The sequence below is a fragment of the Camelina sativa genome, chromosome 6 (genome assembly GCF_030686135.1).
Source record: "Camelina sativa cultivar CO46 ecotype springtype chromosome 6, ASM3068613v1".
In the NCBI taxonomy this organism is placed as follows: domain Eukaryota; kingdom Viridiplantae; phylum Streptophyta; class Magnoliopsida; order Brassicales; family Brassicaceae; genus Camelina; species Camelina sativa.
The window spans coordinates 11540777-11559586 of NC_141885.1; the positions used below are offsets into that span (position 1 = coordinate 11540777).

The 18810-nt window shown below is 34.3% G+C and overlaps 4 protein-coding genes and 1 pseudogene across 4 annotated transcripts; 1 reads left to right on the top strand and 4 right to left on the bottom strand.

Annotated features, from left to right (window-relative positions):
* Positions 1-446: 446 nt before the first annotated feature.
* LOC104698788 (short-chain dehydrogenase reductase ATA1-like) lies at positions 447-1531 on the bottom strand. The gene is made up of 2 exons (XM_010414181.2): positions 1103-1531; positions 447-1014 (listed from the first exon to the last, which is right to left on the bottom strand). Exons 1-2 carry the CDS (start codon positions 1494-1496, stop codon positions 593-595), a joined length of 816 nt encoding a protein of 271 aa, XP_010412483.2. The 5' UTR covers positions 1497-1531; the 3' UTR covers positions 447-592.
* Positions 1532-7514: 5983 nt separating this feature from the next.
* Positions 7515-8750, bottom strand: LOC147942437 (uncharacterized; annotated as a pseudogene).
* Positions 8751-9750: 1000 nt separating this feature from the next.
* Positions 9751-10539, bottom strand: LOC147942438 (uncharacterized). Its single transcript, XM_087456052.1, has 4 exons — positions 10476-10539; positions 10311-10408; positions 10060-10212; positions 9751-9960 (listed from the first exon to the last, which is right to left on the bottom strand). Exons 1-4 carry the CDS (start codon positions 10537-10539, stop codon positions 9751-9753), a joined length of 525 nt encoding a protein of 174 aa, XP_087312178.1.
* Positions 10540-12339: 1800 nt separating this feature from the next.
* Positions 12340-13531, bottom strand: LOC104790626 (uncharacterized). The gene is made up of 2 exons (XM_010516407.3): positions 13187-13531; positions 12340-13104 (listed from the first exon to the last, which is right to left on the bottom strand). The coding sequence occupies exon 2, from the start codon at positions 13079-13081 to the stop codon at positions 12509-12511; it is 573 nt and encodes a 190-aa protein (XP_010514709.1). The 5' UTR covers positions 13082-13104; positions 13187-13531; the 3' UTR covers positions 12340-12508.
* Positions 13532-16104: 2573 nt separating this feature from the next.
* On the top strand, positions 16105-17801 carry LOC147942439 (uncharacterized). The gene is made up of 3 exons (XM_087456053.1): positions 16105-17203; positions 17357-17448; positions 17706-17801. The coding sequence occupies exons 1-3, from the start codon at positions 16105-16107 to the stop codon at positions 17799-17801; spliced, it is 1287 nt and encodes a 428-aa protein (XP_087312179.1).
* The last annotated feature ends 1009 nt before the right edge of the window (positions 17802-18810 follow it).

Consider the following 18810-nt stretch of genomic DNA (forward strand, 5'->3'; position numbering starts at 1 on the left):
ACAAGACGTAGGTGGAAAGCATGAAGAAGATCAACGTTTCAAGAACCACGAACCGGGGAATTGTTTTAACATTCATTTGGAAAGCCTTCAAGAGTTACTAATTAATTTTAACACTTGACTTTTAATTATTTTGCAACTTAATGCTTCCGTCTTCGATGGAGAGCAACAGCTGCAGCAACAGAGACATGAAAAATTCAGCTGATTGCAATAGACATTGCCAAAAAATTTACAAGAAATGGACGCTTTTGATCAGGCTAGTGGAGGTCTTACTTGGTTACATATGCGTATTAATTGAAGAAAAAAGCGCGGAATAATTTCTTTGGGTTAGTAATCTTTTTAATAATCTTAGTCATCTTTCTATTTGTTATAAGCATTTGTGCCCTGTTTTGAGCTGCAATGTTACCTGTTTCTTTGAAATTTAATAATTTTAGACGGCAAAAAGAAAATTGTAAAACATCGTCTACTCTTTTAACCACGAGAAAGAAGAGGAATACTTGGTTTTCATGTTCAGAATAAAAACATGAAAATTAAAGAACAACTTGGAAAAGGAATCATCTCCAGGATATTTCCAATCAATTCATCAGAACGAAAACTAGTTGTAGATAAATTTCATGGTACTAGTGGCCGACGTGTAACCACCATCAACAACCAGGTTATGTCCGGTAATGAATCCTGATGATTCTTGGCTTGCAAGAAACAAAGCTGCTTGAGCCACATCCTCCACAGCACCGGCTCTACCGGGCAAACTCCCTTTCTCGGCCACAATGTCGGTAACCTCAGGAACATCGAGTTTGTCATTGTTAAGGTACTTACGGTACGCATTAACCAAGATGTCAGTGGGAACTCCATGAGGAGAGATGCTGTTCACACGGATGCCATGAGACCCAAGCTCGCACGCCGTTGTCCTCACTAACCCGTTAATGGCTCCTTTGGAGAGCGTATATGCGTGCCCTCCTAGTCCTCCCATTATCCCTGATGAGCTCGATGTGCATATTATCGATCCTCCTCCTCCCCCTTCTCGGACACGCTAAACTTAGTTGTCTTAATTATAATTAAAACACTTACATAATGTGGAATTTAAGCTAAGGTAGTAATAACAAACCTTTGATCATGGCCTTAGCGGCATGTTTAATGCCATGCAAAACACCATTGACATTGACCGAGACAAGTTTGTTAGCCATGTACACGTCCATCTCCATGATGCTACCTTCGTTAAACGTCATCCCGGCGTTGTTGAACATCACATCCAGCCTCCCCTTACGTCTCATAGCTAGCTCCACCGCGGCCTCAACGTCAGCCTCCTTGGACACATCACAATGAACGTAACACCCACCGATCGATTCCGCCACGTGAATGCCTTCATTCTCAAGGATATCCGCAACTATCACATACGCACCGTTCTCCGTGAACAATCTAGCCGTGGCCGCTCCAATTCCTCTTGCTCCTCCGGTTATTATCGCAACCTTCTCAAATAATCTTTTGTTTGAGTTTGTCATTTTAGGTTTACTATCTCTTGAGAGGATATTGATATTCGATCTTGTTGTTATAACACCTTTTTATGTTTCTTCTTGTTAGACATGCTCTTTACCTCTCCATCAACTACTCTAATTTCTTTCACTTGTTAGTTCATTCATCTTCTTCACGTTAATTCAAGTTTGATAAATTAATATATATATATATATATATATATATCTATATATATATTAAAAAGAGAGCGAAATAGGTTCGTAGCAACTGTAAAAAATTTGGTTTTCTACCTAATTATTTAGAGTATTTTCTTATAGTAAATAACAATAGATTGAAAAGTACTAAGAAGATTTTCGTTCGACCAGACTTCTCTTTTCAGTTACAATTACGTTTATACCCAATTACATGCTATTTTACAATATCACACAAACCATTTAATCTTTTTTCGAAAATTTTGTTATTATGTTGCTTCTAACGTTCGTCAATTTTTATGGTAACATGTTATTTTCAAATTCACACAAAACACTTAAAAGTTAAATCTAATTTAGAATCTTAGTCGTTATGTTGTTTTTAATCGTCCATCACTTTTGTAACATGTTATTTCTTCGAATTACACATGATAACATAAGATCTATCTTTTTAACACATTGTTTTTTTATATTACATGTTATTTATTACTTATTATATGTTTAAAAAAAAATATGTTTTGTCTTTTATTTGAAGATAATTTTGACTTTTCATATTCTTAGAAAAAACTAGTTACCCAACTTTTCTGCTCCAATATTAGTTTCTTTATTATTTTCAATGTCACGATCATTTATCAATATTTCCCATTATTTTAAGGGTGTGTTTGTGTTTTAGTACAATACTACAATTTAAGAGTGTGTTTCTTTTGTAACATGTTATTTCTTCGAATTACACATGATGATAACATAAGATATATCTTTTTAACACATTATTTTCTTATATTACAGGTTATTTATTATTTATTAGATGTTTTTTTTAAATTATAATTTGTTGTTGTATATTTTATCTTTTACTTGAGGACAATTTTGAATTTTCAAATCCTTAGAGCAAGTCCATTGGGAGGATTTAGCAAGGTCTCTTATTTTTTTTGGGACAAAAAATAAATCAATACTGATAAAAAACACAAGACTTGCCTTTTAATTATTAAGTTTTAACACCAACTCTTGTTGGGTATGTGTAGACATATGATTCGTTTAATTTTGATATAAAAAACAATTTTTTTCTCTTTTTTTCCCTTCTTTCTCTTTCTTCTTCCCATCTCTTTCGTGACACAGTTCTTTCACTCCCCAAATTCTCATATTTGCAATTAACCAATCTCTGTGTTTTACTCTTTTTGATTAAAAAATCCTCAGTTGGAGGTGATGATTAAGCAATAAGAACAAAACATCAGAGGTTATGATATATTAATGAGCTTGGATATGAAACCGTTGACTCGTTGAGAGTCTTCTCCACCAAATCGAAGCGTTTCCTTCGGTGCTTTTCGAGAATTTGTGAACCAATCTCCATTTGATGGTAAGTTCATGTTTCTATTTGTTTGAATTCTTGTTGTATAACGATTTAGAAATTAGGGTTTTGGATTTTCAAAATTTAGGGTTCTTCAGTATCTCTTTTTATCTGTGTTCGTAGGCATGATTTTAATTAGGATTAATGAAATTAGCCATGAATGAAGATGAATTAGAAATTGTCCATTGGTTGATTCATACTTTGTGTCGAGTGTAACTATTAAAGAGGATGTTGTATTGTCTGAGTTTAACCTTGAATTGATGAACCTAGTCTTGAAAACATTTATATTTTTCCTCCATGAGATGATATGTTTGGCAAAAGATCAAGTATGTAAAATTTGACTTATTTAACATGTCGTTTGTTCTTGAATGTGATTTGATTGTTTCCTTTAAGCTTATTCCACTTCTACTATGTTTGTATTTAATGAATTTGTTTCAAATTTGTGCATGAAAGTAATCTTTGCTCTGTTATATTATGGGTTAATGGAGGAACTTCAGCAGATAGAATGGGATCGAATCTGCTACATTCCCACTATTGAAGAAAGGTAACTCACCGTCCTCTCTTGTATTGAATTTTTTTTCAGATTAGGTAAGCGTTGAGTGTTGAGTTGATTGAGTTTATGTTTTTTGGTTGTGATAAATGCTTGTTAGATGATGCTTAGGAGTGTCTACACCATACTTAATGTACAATGCTTAGTGGTTATGGTTTTGTGTTCAATGCTTGGTTGGTTTAGTGTAGGTAAACTCTTAATTTTGACATTGATTGCTAACAACAACACAACCAAAAAGGTTTTAACACTAATATACATCAAACATTATAAATGAAAGCCTCTGTCTTCATTCGCAAACACACAATTATATCCATAAAAGCCTTCCTCTCCATTATCCTTTACCAATCTCTTTCCTTCTCTTTTTAACAAACACACAAAAAAAGGATATGGAATTCATAAGATTCCATGATCTATATAACTCTTCTGGCTTCTTGGACCTCTTACATATCAGCAAGAAACCCAGAGTGTAGACACCATTCTTATGACAATACATCACAAGTCCCAGTTTTTAGCACCCAATGTCCCGATGATGGTCCAAGTGAAGATGGATCCAAACAAGTAGACCGTAGAACTAGACATACATGGTCTTCAGCAGATGATGTTCTGTTCATCAGTGCATGGCTAAACAAGAGCAAGGATCCAATCAATTCAAATCAGCAAAAAGGTGGAACATTTTGGTCTCGGATTGTCAAATATTATGCAGCAAGTCCGAAGGCTGCAGGTCGGCCAAATAGAGAGGCCATGCATTTTAAGCAGAGGTGGGGGAAGATCAATGATATTGTGTGAAAATTTGTTGGATGTTATGAGGCTGCGGAAAAGCAGAGATTAAGTGGCCAGAATGAGGATGATGTTGTGAAGATAACACTCCAAATATACTTCAATGATTAGAAGGTGAAGTTCACCTTGGAGCATGCATGGCGAGAGCTTAGGCATGACCAGAAATGGTGTGCATCTTCATCGACCAGAGGGACTACAACGACAAAAAGAAGGAAGTGCATGGATGGCTCTGCTCAGTCCTCAAGCTCCCAACCACATGAAGAGGATGAATCAATAACTCGACCACTTGGTATTAAGGCTTCAAAGGGAAAATCGAAAAAGGAATGTGAACAATACATTAACTGCAGAGGAGTAAGCGAAGGCTCTGCTTGAGTTTTAGATGTTAGAGCTGAAGAGGATGTATGATTTAAAGCAAAGTGACTTTGCTTTGAGAAAGAAGGAGTATGCATTGAAGGAGAAGCATATCAAGAATATCATGCTTGAGAGTCTACTTGCAAATTCAGAGCCACTTAGTGAAACATATATGACTTTAAAGGAGAAGCTCATTTCTGACATGTTGTCAAAATAAAATGTTTATCAATTTATGTAATTGGTTGGATGTTTTTGTTTCTATGAGTGAAAGTAATCACTTATATGTAATCGGCTGAATGTTTTTGTTTCTATAAGTGAAAGTAATCACTTATATGTAAAGGTTGAATGTTTTTTTTGTTTATATGAGTGAAAGTAATCACTTCTTTGTAATCGGTTGAATGTTTAATGAAATGAGAAGTAATCACTTCTTTGTTTACATAAGTGAAAGTAATCACTTCTTTAATATTTCAGATACATGAAAAGAATTTTTACATTCTGGTTAAAGCTGAGTTTGTTTGCGGCCAGGCCCTAGGGTGTTCTTCTGATCTTGAGTAAGTTTGCGGACAGGCCAACATCTCACATATTTACAAAAAATGTTTGTCTCTATTCCAAAGATCATCATCGGCTGAGATTTTTAAATACATAAACTTTGCTTTGTTCTTGCTTTAGGGTTTCGTTATTTGGTTTGCTCTGTTTGTTTTTTTTTGTGAACTTTACCACACAATTTTAGCAAGGACAACTCTTTTTTTTTTTGGTTTTTTTGTACCATTTACCACAAATTTTAGCAACTACAGCTCTCTATTTTTGTTTTTTTGTAACATTTACCACAAAATTTTACCAAGTACAGCTCTCTTTTTTTTTTTGTAACCTTAACCACAAATTTTAAGGATGTACACTGCCCTTTATTTGTTTTCTTATAAACTCACCATAGGGTTTTTAGACCACATTTCTATACCACTCATTTGTAAATGCATGTATACCACAAAATGTTCTATATAAGTCGCACATTTTCATACAATATTTATCACAATCAATTTCCAATATTCTCACAAATCAAACACTCTACTTATTTTCTTTTACTTACCTCTCAAAAATGGCATCTTCTTCCCGGAATAATTTTGATGATATGCTAGATAATTGTTTTGATCAACTTAGTGATCAAATTAGCAATTAGATTAGTGATCAAATTACCAATCAAGTCTATCAAAATCTTAGAATTCAGCCTGGTACTCGTTAAAAATCGCCAAATTCAAAGAAAATAGAGCATTCATTGAAAGACGACGTGAAGAAAGACACACTCTCTTGTGGAATGATTATTTTAGTGAAGATGCAAGTTACCCTCCTCCACTTTTTCGTCGTCAATTTAGAATGAACAAGTCGTTGTTCATGCGTATTACTGATCGACTCTCCAATGAAATTTCATTCTTTCAACAAAGAAGTGATGCTACCAGAAGATTTGGTCTCTCTGCACTACATAGTGCACAACAGCAATTCGTATGATGGCATATGGCTGTGCAGCTGATGCAGTTGATGAATACCTCCAGCTTGCTAAAACCACTGCAATTCGTTGCTTGAAATTTTTTGTTGACGGAGTCATAAATTTATTTGGAGATTAGTATCTAAGGAGACCCACACCAGAGGATCTTCAACGCTTACTCGATATTGGAGAGCTATTAGATTTTCCGGGATGATAGAAAGCATTGATTTCATGCATTAGGAGTGGAAGAATTGTCTGACCACACGGAAAGGTCAATAAAAATACTATTCAAAATTACAAAATATTCGATCTGATCCACTTTGTGAAGATAGGTGAGATAGAAAAAGTAAAGAAGAAAATAAATTACTAAAAATGACAAAAAAAATTGTCACCTGTCACCTCCATCTCTTAAATTCTTTTTTTTCCAATTAAACATTAAATAGATAAATTAAAACAGAACTCCAAGATTGGTTGCCCAAACCGGAGGATAAGAGTTTACAAAGGAAGTTCTTTTTCTTTTAAATTCTTTTTTTTCCTTACTTTATTACATTCACTCAAATCCAATAATAGTTTTGATGACATGACTGGTAAGCTACTGTTATCATTGACAGAGGAATTACTGAACTCGATCAATGTCTTACTACTATTACAAAGTGTGAGGTAGAAAAAGTAAAGAAGAAAAGAAATTACTAAAAATGATAAATAAAAAAATTGTCATTTATCACCTCTATCTCTTAATTTTTGTTTTCTTACTTTATCACATTAAATCAAATCCAATAACAGTTCTGATGAGGTGACTGGTAAACTACTATTATGACTGATGCTCGATCAAAGTCTTACTATTTTTTTTTCTCGGGAAACTTCCGGTTACGCTGGTTACCTTTTAATGTCTTCCTTCCGGGATTGAGTTGGTTGAATTATTGACAGTCTTCCCTTATTTTTTGGGCATCCCATGATCATAATTATTACACGTGACAAATCCTGCACCAACACAGACATACAACAATATATAATACTACTAAATTTGTTTGTTGTAAGGGTAACCCCCAATGAGGGGTTATATTTTTGGGCCTCTTAAAATTTTTAGTTAATATATTATGTACTTTTAGTAGAATAAGAACTTTGGGAATCTTAATTAAAATTTTCCCCTCCAATTGGTGGGTTTTAATTTTGAATCTCTTAATTTGAAACTTTTTTTTTGAAGATGAAAAAATTTAAACTAGAATATGAAATTATTGCATTTGAGATATATGTTTATAAAATTATTGCATTTCATAAAATTTTAAACACATAAAGCATTAAAACTTAATAAAGTAGAAGTACTATTCATAAAAAGGAAAATGATTAATTGTATTCTCCAAATTTTGCCCAAATATTCTCAACCAAATCATCATGAAACCGTTTATGTTTTTCTCGATCACGAACACTCAAACGAATGTTCGTCATAGTGGAGACAAATGAAGGCCTGGTTGTTGGTAAGGTGAAGTCCACGTCTGAACTTCGATCGGACTCCATGTGTGTGAATTCGGATGGATCAAACTGAGTGTATCCATCTCGTTCGTATTCTACTATCCTATTGTGCAGTATGATACATGCTATCATTATATTTCCAATTTTTATCTTATCCCAAAGAGGAGCCGAATTTTTGACTATGGCAAATCGAGCCTGCAAAGCTCCAAAAGCACGCTCGACATCTTTACGTACAGCTTCTTGATGTGTAGCAAATAAAGAGTCTTGGAGTTTGCGTTAGTGGAATAGATTGGATAAAAGTAGACCAATTTGGATAAATACCATCTGTGGGATAGTAAGCCAACTTGTACTGGTGTCCGTTGACACTGTATTTAACTTTCGAAGCTTGACCGTTTAAAATATCATCAAAAACGGGAGAGTGTTCAAGAATTTTTATATCGTTTAATATACCTGGATGTCCAAAAAAAGCATGTCAGATCAAGAGATCTTGTGATGCTACAGTGTCTAAAATGATTGTGCGGCTTGCCAGAACCACATGTATATTGACATTTCCATGTGGTTGGACAATTCTTCCGCTCCCAATGCATACAATCGATGCTTCCTATCATCCCCGGAAATCCGCGTAACTATCCAATATCGAGTAGGCGTTGAAGATCTTCTGGTGTCGGTCTTCGTAAGTACTCATCTCCAAAAAAATTTATGATTGCTTCAACAAAATGCTCCAAGCATGAGAACGTTGTGGTTTCAGCAAGTCGGAGGTATTCGTCAACCGCATCGGCTGTCGAACCATATGCTATCATACGAATTGCTGCTGTACACTTTTGTAGTACTGAAAACCCCAACCTTCCTGTAGCATTTCTTCGTTGTTGAAAGATTGGAATTTAATTTCCTAGTCGCTCAACGATACGCATGAACAAGGGCTTGTTCATTCTAAATCGACATCGGAAATTTTTGGGAGTGTATGTTGCATCTTCACTGAAATAATCGTTCCACAAGTGGGCATGGCCGATTTCAAGATTTATTTCAATGTAAGTTTGCTTCTTCTTTGGTTTGGGTGGTTGTTGATGTTGAAGAGGTGGAGTGAGAAGAGATTGGCAAATTTGATTGGAAATTTGGTCACAAACTTGATTTAAGCATCATCAATGGTGTCATCAAAATTATTGTGAGAAGAAGATGCCATTTTAGGAGAAAAGTGAAAGAAAAGATATAGAGTGTTTGATAAGTTTGTGAATTGGTGAGTGTTTGATAAGTCCATCTCTTCGTTTTATAGAATTTTATAAGTAAAAATATGTGGTGTTAAATCGTAAGAAAGTTTGTGGTATGGTGAGATAAAAAAAACAAAACATGTACTTGTTACAAACTTGTGGTTGTGTGTCACAAAAAAAACAAAAGAAGTGTACTTCTGAAAGTATGTGGTAAAAAATATGCTCTTGTTCCATTATTGCAAAAATATAACAAAATTTATATTACAAATAAAGATTCGACAGCTTTTACTAAATCTATTTGCTCACGGGAGACTGTTGTGGGCGGTGAAGCTCACGGGAGACGCTTGTGTGTGGATACTTTGTGTGGAGACTGTTGTGTGTGGTCAAGATCAACAAGCACCATCGTTGTCCTTTATCCTGTAATTGTAAACACAACACCAAACAATTTATTCAACAAACCAAAAACACAAAAGAACATAACATATTCACCAAACCGAAAACACAAGAGAAGCCAATTACATAACATAGCCAACTGAAGCCGATTACATAAGAGAACAAACTAACACCGAGTACATTATTAAAATCAAATAAGGAACCTAATAAAAGACTTCATGATTACATAAGACCGAGTACATGCTAATCATCATAGTCACAACAATAAGATTACAAATTACCTAGTACATAAGACAACCATCAAAGAAATCAATTACAAGGAAGTGAGTACATGTTTCAACAAATCTTTAAACACCAAACCGATTCAAACTGATGACAACATGTCATCAATGAGTTTGTCCTTTAAAGCTTTTTCCGATTCAGTAAGTGAATCTTTGTTTGCAATTAGATTTTCAAGCATCACATGCTGGCTATGCTTCCATTTCATTGTGAACTTCATCTTTTTCAAAGCAAAATCCTTTTGCTTCATCTCATACAATCCTCTCAACCTCTTGCATCTGAAACTCTAACAAAGCTTTAGCATCTCCCTCTACATCCTCTTTAGTGTTAATGTTCTTCATAGCATTTCCTCTCAACACCTTTGCAGCCTTAACATCAGTAGGACGATGCATAATTGGTTCATCCTCGACATCAATAGGAGCTTGGGAGCTTGAAGGATGTGCAGAACCATCCTCACACACCTGTGTCCTTTTCACTTCAGTTCTTTTAGGAGATGTGGACGCACATCACTTCTGATCATATTTAAGATCTCGCCAAGCATGCTCCAAGGTGAATTTGACGTTGTGATCACTGAAGAAGATCTGGTGTGCTAGCTTCATAACGTCATCTTCATTATGCCCACTAGATTTCTCCCTTGTCTCAGCTTCATAGCATCCAACAAACTTGCACACAGTGTCATTGATCTTACCCCACCGCTGCTTACAATGACTTGACTTGCACACAGTGACTTGACCTACATCATTCAGACATTTTGCAACGTAATCCGCAATCCTTCCCCAAAGGCTCCACGTATTTGCTCGTTTAAAGTTACAGGATCCTTGCTCGTGTTTAGCCAAGCGCTAACAAGCATCACATCATCTGCTAGTATCCATGTATGCCTTGATCTACGGTTATCAACAGGGGATGTAGCTGCAGGTGGGACGTCAGAACATTGACTCTCATATTGTGTCAATGTGGTTGCGGGTATTCTATTGACTTTGTAGGAGATCGAAGAAGCCAGCAGAGAAACGATATGGATTCATGGAGTCGTCTGAATCCATAGCGTACTTCTATGTGTGTGTGTTAGAAAGAGAAGGAAGGGTTAATATTGTGTGTTTTGTGCTAGCTGGTTAATGTTTTGTGTTTTAATATCAAGTGTTACCCTTTTATTTACAATGTTTATGACTAGTTTACTTTTTAAACTAGTGGGTTTAAGTTTTCAAATATAAGTTTTTACTTAAACTACAACAACCACACATTTATCACATCATAACAACCAACAAACCCTAAACCATCCCACAATAAGTCTGATGTCGACCTCCCTAGACCCTAATCAAGTATTAACCGTATTTATCACATCCAACAAAGAAGAAGCATTCATCAATGACTGACTTGACACTTACCTAAACTAACACCAAATAAATTAATAACCCAAGAAAAACAAAAAAGATAAAAGAAAGTCAAGATAATGAGAACTCACCAACCTTGTATGACAATATGTCATATAACAGTGACTCAAGCTGCTTCCTAGTAAACCAAAGAGACTGGTTGAGACAAGTTATTGTGTCTCCCTCTTAACTGCAAAAAAAAGTTTGAACTCAGTAGACCATCGAGACAAAGATCATATAATGACTTCAATCGAGGGACATGTCAATTAACCCCAAAAATTGTAACAGAACAAAAACAAAAACAAAAAAAAAGAGTGCATAACTACCTGTTATTCCCAGGATAGCTTTGGACGAAAGAAGTTGGCAAAGATGCCATAAAACCCCATACCAAGATTCCAAAGATCCTGAAACACCAGATTTTAAGTAAGTTAGACCAATAGGTTAAGCAAAAACGAAGTTGAAGTAAGGAGGAATGAGACAAAATTATATAAAAGGATATAAAAAAACAAACCTCTTGTTTTAAATTTATATGACTCTCATCAAACATCACAACTCCAAATTCAGTCTTCGGTTTCACCTACAATGAATCGACTACAAACTCAAATATCAAACCAATCAATCTCGGAGTCGATTCAATATCTTTTGATTGGCCTCCCCATATTCAATCTCCTCAGCTTCGGATCTCCTCCGACCCCAACCTCATTGGATTCCATAGCGTTTGATTCTTTCTCCTTCCTTTGTCAATTCTGGACTTCGATCAAGAGCAAAAGAGAGATAGAGAGAAAGAGGAAAGAAAGAAAATTTGTTTTTTTTCTACTTCTAGTTTTTTTCCTACTTCTAGTTTGTTTTCATACTACTAAACAGAGTAAATTTTGATCGTCGCATAAAATTTTTTTCCTACTTCTAGTTTTTTTTTCGACCAACGAATATGTGACACGTATGGAGTCTTATGCCATAAACGAGTATGCTTAATAAGAGGCTCTCTTATATTTTTTTGCTTTATCTCGTTTTTTTTTTGCTTCTCCACTAACACCTCACTTAGAACCCCCCTTTGAAGATAACCTAAAGCTTTTCTTGGTATGTCGATTGATACACATATTTGTTTCTCTTTTTCGTAAGATAAAGATTGGCTTCATGATTAACATGTTTCTGCTGGCATGACAACGATATCTCACATCCACTTACTTTCCTAGTCTAAGATTTGGAAGTCTTTATTGAATGGTTTGAATTAATGATATATCCACCTTCGAATACGACTTTTGGTTAGTAGAGGCTTCAATTGCATTGCCCATAGCAAACTTGCGCACGTCCTTTGAATTCGATTAATTGAGTTATGTGGGCTCTTAGAAAGTTTTCATGTTTAATGGTTTCATTCTCTCCTTTTCTCCCTATATATATATAATGTTCGAACTATGAAAACCAAAAAAATATATGTTATTTTGACATATGTAAATATTTTTAACAAAAATAAAATCCATGAAAGTGAATTTGTTCTTATTATTCAACAATCATAGTTGTGTACCACTAAAATATATATACAAATTACAGCTTTTACTTCAGCAAAAAATAGTCTTTAAACCAGAAAGGTTCGATGAATAATAATCATGCTCAAATTAGAAAATTATAATATTCCGAATATGTCTCAACTAAAGCACTCCTTACGCTCCACACTAACCCAACCACCATTACGGACTCCGTTAGCATCCCACAACCTCACAACACTTCCGTTAATCACCGTTAAATCCACGTAACGGTACCAACCTTCGTCTCCGTTTCTCATCTTCACCACTCTCTCCCATCTCTCCCACCACTCTCCACTCTCACCTCCTCCATACTTAACGGCCGTTGTCTCTCCGCCATCTTCATCTCTCTCTCCGTCGATCTCTTCCTCGTAGTACACCGTTAGCTTCCCCTTCGTCACTCCGTCATTGCACAACAACAAACTCCAATCTTCTGTCTCCGTTACCTTAACCCTAGGAGGTCTCGTTTCCACAACGAGAGGAGCCTTTGTCGCTTGTGGTTTCTGTGGGTCACGAGGAGATTCATCTTTGAAACCTTCGTCTCTGCTGCCGCGGCCGCTGGTTGTGGTAGTGGACCGGATACGCCAAAAACTAACAGCGGCCGTCACGACGGCAATCCATGTCCAGAGATTGTTAAAGACGAAGTTAACGTAGTCGAAAGCCAAAACCTCTAACGGAGAATCCAAAGTCGCCATTTCTAAAATGTTTTTAGTATATCCTAACGAAGAAGATTGAGTCAGAGGTTTATATAAACGGGTGAAGGAGAGAGCGGATTACTATGGAGAGAGATTGAATCTGACCCGTTGGATGGATCTTGACAAGTTGAACGGTGGATCTTTCATAGATGCTGAGGATCAAGACCGAAGATGCTGGTTGTGAAGAAAGATGCCCGAAGGCCCAAAATCTTATTCGCAGTTGTTTTCTTTAGTTTTCCGACACGTGTTTGGTCAGAAACTGAACTCCTGACACTGTCGTATATTCCCCTCAAGTTTTGCCGGCTGGTTTCGGCATGGGTGTGTGAAGCTAGACACGTGGTGTGAGTTTATTGGTCTTCATTCTTCTATGGATCGCACTGCATGCAATGTTTTTATTTATTTTCTACTTATCTTAAAATATATTAGCTTTTTCATCACCAATCTCATCTTGGCAAGAAAGGACTATTATTTTTTCTTTTTAAGGAATGAAATGGTATTAGAGTAATTCATTGTTTTTTCTTAATTCACCTAATGACGACGAAATAATATTTTTTTAAAAAAAATTACAAAGAGACAACCAGAAAAGAGAACTATTAATTTTTTTGTTACCAAAATGAAAATTTTAAATTTTAATTTGCTATATAATTTCTTTTGTAGGGTTTTCTTTCAATTTTTTTGGTCACCGGGGTCTCTTTCGGTTTTCTCAACTACTGAAGAAAAATGAGTTGAGAAAAAGATACAACTGATATTGAAATTAATTATTTAGTTCCCACGTCATTCATTTGATTGGTCTTTATAATGAAACAAATAGATAATGTCTTGTAGTACCACATCATTGATATTTTTAGGTAGGGATTATTTTGTTTTAAGATATATAATGAAGTTCAACGTATGCATGCTATTTTATTAAGAAGATAGATAAATTATCTATATTTTAGTCCCAGTGGTTGTTGAAATAAGTTAGGATATATTTGTTATAGCAGCCAACATGTATACTCCCAAACGATTGTCTAGATTTATATTTATATATAATTTATAACTGAAAAGTTTAATTTGCACAAAAGATATATAATTAAAAATATAGATTTTGTTTTTTCCTAAATAATTTAGTGCATTAGCAATTATCAGACTATATAATTTACACATTAACAATAACATACAAGAAACATGTATGGGGTCACCGTAATTTACTACAAAAATATTGACATGGTAACGCCTCAATAACGCTATCTAACGATACTATAGTGTTTTAACAAGCGCTCTATCATCGCCAATTATGATAGGTCTGTCACTTTTGATAATGGTTTTTGGCATTGCTATCATGTCTTCATCAAATATAGCACTTTTTCTATGGAGTAGTATATTCAACAATAAGAATTGCACTTTCCACTTAATTGTTACACCAAATCTTATTATATAAAGTATGGTTTCAAAAGTTACTAACTCACCAAATTATGACATGTGTCAAAATCTTATTATGTCTCACCAGATCATGACATGTGTCAAAATCTTATTATGTTATTGTATATTATGTTGTTAATTATTAAAATAATAATTGTAAATTAAATAATATATTATGCTGTAGATTATTAAAACAATATTGTATATTATGTTGTTGATTATTAAAATAATAATTGTAAATTAAACAATATATTATGTTGTAGATTATTAAAATAATAATTGTAAATTAATTTATTTTTGTAATTTAAAAGATTAGGAATCCTCTAATCAAACAAAAAAAAACATACACAAAAAAAAACATACAAATAATCTAACAAAAAGATACATGTAAAGATACTCCTTGGCCTAATATATATATAAAAAAAAACTTATTATACGAAGATACTCCCACAAGGAGATGTATTCTCTCACATTGTCATATATATATAGAGGAAGACGTGATTTTAATGGTATCAATCAAACTCAATTAGATATTTTTCCAAGAAGAACTTACAAACAATAAAATAAGAGAGACAACAAGAATTTCAACTGGCTTTGATTAGCGCTAAACAACACAGCTTCATAATGAGCACTATAGATGGAAACCAAAACTGTGAAAATAATGAAAAGTCAGCCAAGAAAATGAATAAAACCATTATGAATAATGATCAAATTATTATGATGGAGAAGGTGCTTACCAATGAAACTCATATGCGGCTAAAACTAGCTACACTTCAGGCATGGGTCGATAAACTAAATCAATGCGTAAGTGTAAAACTCATATTCAGCTTCTCATACATATTTTTCCATTATTGACTAATATTATTTTACAAAATATAGGGACCCCAGATAACAACTATGCAGCTAAGAAAATGGTAACAAATTTAACCTTTTAAATTTTTCCCCTTTTACCGAAACACTTTCATCTAATAAAAACATATATTTCATGATTTATTACAAACGATCAAAAGAAGTAAAAACTTGCAAAGACTCAAACCCATCAAATTTAACCACATATATCTTGCAAGGGAATCTAACAAAGAAAACAAAATATATTTTGGATGGCAATGCATCTAATAGAAGATGTATTGATAACAATCAATATAATCATGATGTAAACCAAAAACGAAGATGTCTCCGGAATAAAACGTCACGAGGTAACAATTATATCCTATATTATGTAGTTCAATATCTTCAAATATAATAAAAATGAATTAGTGACATGTAATAAAAATGAAATAAATATAATTATTTAATTAATAAAATAAATATAATTATTTAATTAATAAAATTAGAATAAAAATCATGTTTTTTAATAAAAATGTATTGTTTTTTATTCATGAAACAATGAAGAGGAAAAAAATGAATTGGTGACATGTAATTACTGTGAGGCTTTGGTGTGGAAATCTGAAAGTCTTAAACAAAGTGGAAAAGAATTGAAATTTTTGATTTGTTGTCAACAAGGACGAGTTGTGCTGCAACCATCTCGACAACCACCAACTTATTTAGATGACTTACTGTCACGTTCAACAAAGTTTCAGAACAACATACGAGCATATAATTCAATGCTTGCTTTTACATCAATGGGTGGAAAAATTTATTACGATATCAATTCAGGAAATAGTCCTTTCACTTTTCGTATGCATGGTCAAAATTACCACAAAATTGGATCTCTACTACCAGTCGAAGGAGATATACCACGTTTTGCACAACTATACATATATGATACCGCCAATGAACTACATAATCGTCTCAATGCACTTGCCAAAGGAAGAAATAATGAGTTGAATGAAAGTATTCTCAGCGGATTGATTGAAATGCTTGACGAATACAACGAGTTAGCTAAAGTGTTCAGAATTGCTAGAGATAGATACGAATCCGGAACAATTGAAGAATACTCAATCAGATTTATCAAAAATAGAGAACGTGGTAGACAATTTGACCTCCCACAAGGAGACGAGATTGCTGGACTTATTGTGGGTGACATGACTATTCCGAATTGTGAGAGAGATATAATAGTGCATCCAAAAATGGACAAACCACAATACATCAGCTTTTTACATCCATCGTACATGTCTCTACAATATCCTTTATTGTTTCCATATGGTGAACAAGGTTATATGGAAAAAACAATTCCATATAGAGAAGGATATACTACGAAGAGGTCATATGTGACAATGCGAGAGTATTATGCATACCAAATACATACAAGATTGACATCTCCAGGAACAATAATTCGATCACGCCGTCTTTTCCATCAATATGTGGTTGTTGCATATACTGCTATCAAACAAGAACGTATGAACTTTGATCTGTATAACCAAAAAAAACTTAGAGCGGATCTGTACAATAATGTATGTGATGCAGTTGAACAAGGAGATGCAGATTCGAAAAAACTAGGCCAAAAAATAATTTTACCATCTTCATTTACAGGCGGACCGCGATACATGGTAGAGAATTATCGAGACACAATGGCAATATGTAGACGGTATGGAAATCCAGACCTTTTCATTACTATAACAGCAAATCCAAAATGGGAAGAAGTGAATGACCATATAAAAAAGGCGAGGAATGAGAATGCAAATGACAGACATGATATTGAATGTCGTGTATTTAAAATGAAATTAGAAGAACTTCTTAAAGACCTACAGGATGAAATCTTTTTTGGCCCTATTACAGCAGGTACTAATATAATTTATTACCAAATATTATTAATATTAAGATTTATTAACATAAAATAGTTTACAAGTGTTTTTTTTCCCTAAACAGTTGTTCATACAATCGAGTTTAAAAAACGTGGACTTCCTCATGCACACATACTTTTATGGTTACAAGAATCAAAACAAAATCCAAATCCAGAAGATATTGATAGTTTTATTAGCTATGAGTTACCAGATAAGGAGAGTGATCCAGAAGGTTTCTTACTGGTAGAACAATTTATGATGCATGGACCTTGCGGGCTAAAGTGTATGGATGATAACAAATGCACCAAAAATTTCCCAAGATCGAACAACAATACGACAAATATTAGTGATGTTGGCTACATTACATATCATACGAGATCTGACGAAACAAAATTTGTCATGAAGAGCAACATAAAGCTTGATAACCGCTACGTTGTGCCTCATAATCTCGCACTCCTAAAAAAATATAAAGCTCACATTAATGTAGAATGGTGCAATAGGTCATCTGCCATAAAGTACCTATTCAAATATATCACAAAAGGAGTAGATATGGCTACAATGAAGATCGAAAGAAAACAAGCAATGGATCAGAATAGCGAAGAGACAGAAACACAAGAAGAGATCAATGAGATAAAAAAACTATTTAGAATGTCGTTACCTCTCTGCATGTGAAGCTACTTGGCGAATTTTTGCATTCGATATACATGAACGAAAACCTGCAATAACAAGACTATCATTACACCTACCAAACCAACAAAGAATTGTATATCCTGAAGGGGCCATACTAGAATACATTTTGTCAAAAGATGGAATCGAGAAAACAATGCTTACTGAATGGTTTGAGATGAACAAGCGGTTTCTTGAAGCTAGAAAACTAACATATATCCAATTCCCTTCATATTACGTGTGGGATTCAGATGCAAAAATGTGGACAGAAAGGAAGCAAGGATTCAGCATAGGCAGAATTGTAAACATTCATCCAACAGAAAGAGACTTATATTACTTGAGAATGCTGCTAAATACAGAAAATGGGCCGACAAGCTTTGATGATTTACTAACTTTTGATAATGTTAAATACAATACATTCAAGGCGGCATGCTATGCTAGAGGGATGTTATGGACGAAGCAGCACAATATGCATATCCTTTTCAGCTTCGTCATCTCTTTGTGACATTGTTACTTTACTTCGAATTAAGTAGCCCTCTTAGTCTATGGGAGCATTGTTGGCGTCACCTTGCTGACGACATACCTAATAATCAAAGAAAAACATTCAGCTTCAACGATCAAAAGTTCTCTGATGAGAAGCTACAAAGTTATACACTTATAGAAATCGAAAGAATTCTAGCGCAAAATGATAGATCATTAACTGATTTTGAAGACATGCCAAAACCAGACAAAGAGTTGTTGAAGAAAATAAAAAACTCAATGCTTCAAGATGAAAAGAGTTATAATATTCATAAACAAGAAGAAGAATACCTCAAGTTGATACAAATATTAAATGACGAGCAGAAGAACGTGTATGATGTTGTGATCGACTCAATTGACCATCAGATAGGAAAGTTGTTTTTCCTCAGTGGACCAGGTGGAACAGGAAAAACATATGTG

What these genes read in the sequence shown, in the direction of transcription:
- LOC147942439 (XM_087456053.1), top strand. Translation starts at nt 16,105, where the DNA reads ATGGGTGGAAAAATTTATTACGATATCAATTCAGGAAATAGTCCTTTC. An exon ending in TTTTGGCCCTATTACAGCAG is followed by an intron (nt 17,204 to 17,356) that starts GTACTAATATAA and finishes TATGGTTACAAG; the next exon opens with AATCAAAACAAAATCCAAAT. An exon ending in ATCCAGAAGGTTTCTTACTG is followed by an intron (nt 17,449 to 17,705) that starts GTAGAACAATTT and finishes ATGGTGCAATAG; the next exon opens with GTCATCTGCCATAAAGTACC.
- LOC104790626 (XM_010516407.3), bottom strand. Translation starts at nt 13,081, where the DNA reads ATGGCGACTTTGGATTCTCCGTTAGAGGTTTTGGCTTTCGACTACGTT.
- LOC104698788 (XM_010414181.2), bottom strand. Translation starts at nt 1,496, where the DNA reads ATGACAAACTCAAACAAAAGATTATTTGAGAAGGTTGCGATAATAACC. An exon ending in CGCTAAGGCCATGATCAAAG is followed by an intron (nt 1,015 to 1,102) that starts GTTTGTTATTAC and finishes GTGTCCGAGAAG; the next exon opens with GGGGAGGAGGAGGATCGATA.
- LOC147942438 (XM_087456052.1), bottom strand. Translation starts at nt 10,539, where the DNA reads ATGGATTCAGACGACTCCATGAATCCATATCGTTTCTCTGCTGGCTTC. An exon ending in CTTCTTCGATCTCCTACAAA is followed by an intron (nt 10,409 to 10,475) that starts GTCAATAGAATA and finishes TCCCACCTGCAG; the next exon opens with CTACATCCCCTGTTGATAAC. An exon ending in TAAACACGAGCAAGGATCCT is followed by an intron (nt 10,213 to 10,310) that starts GTAACTTTAAAC and finishes ACTGTGTGCAAG; the next exon opens with TCAAGTCATTGTAAGCAGCG.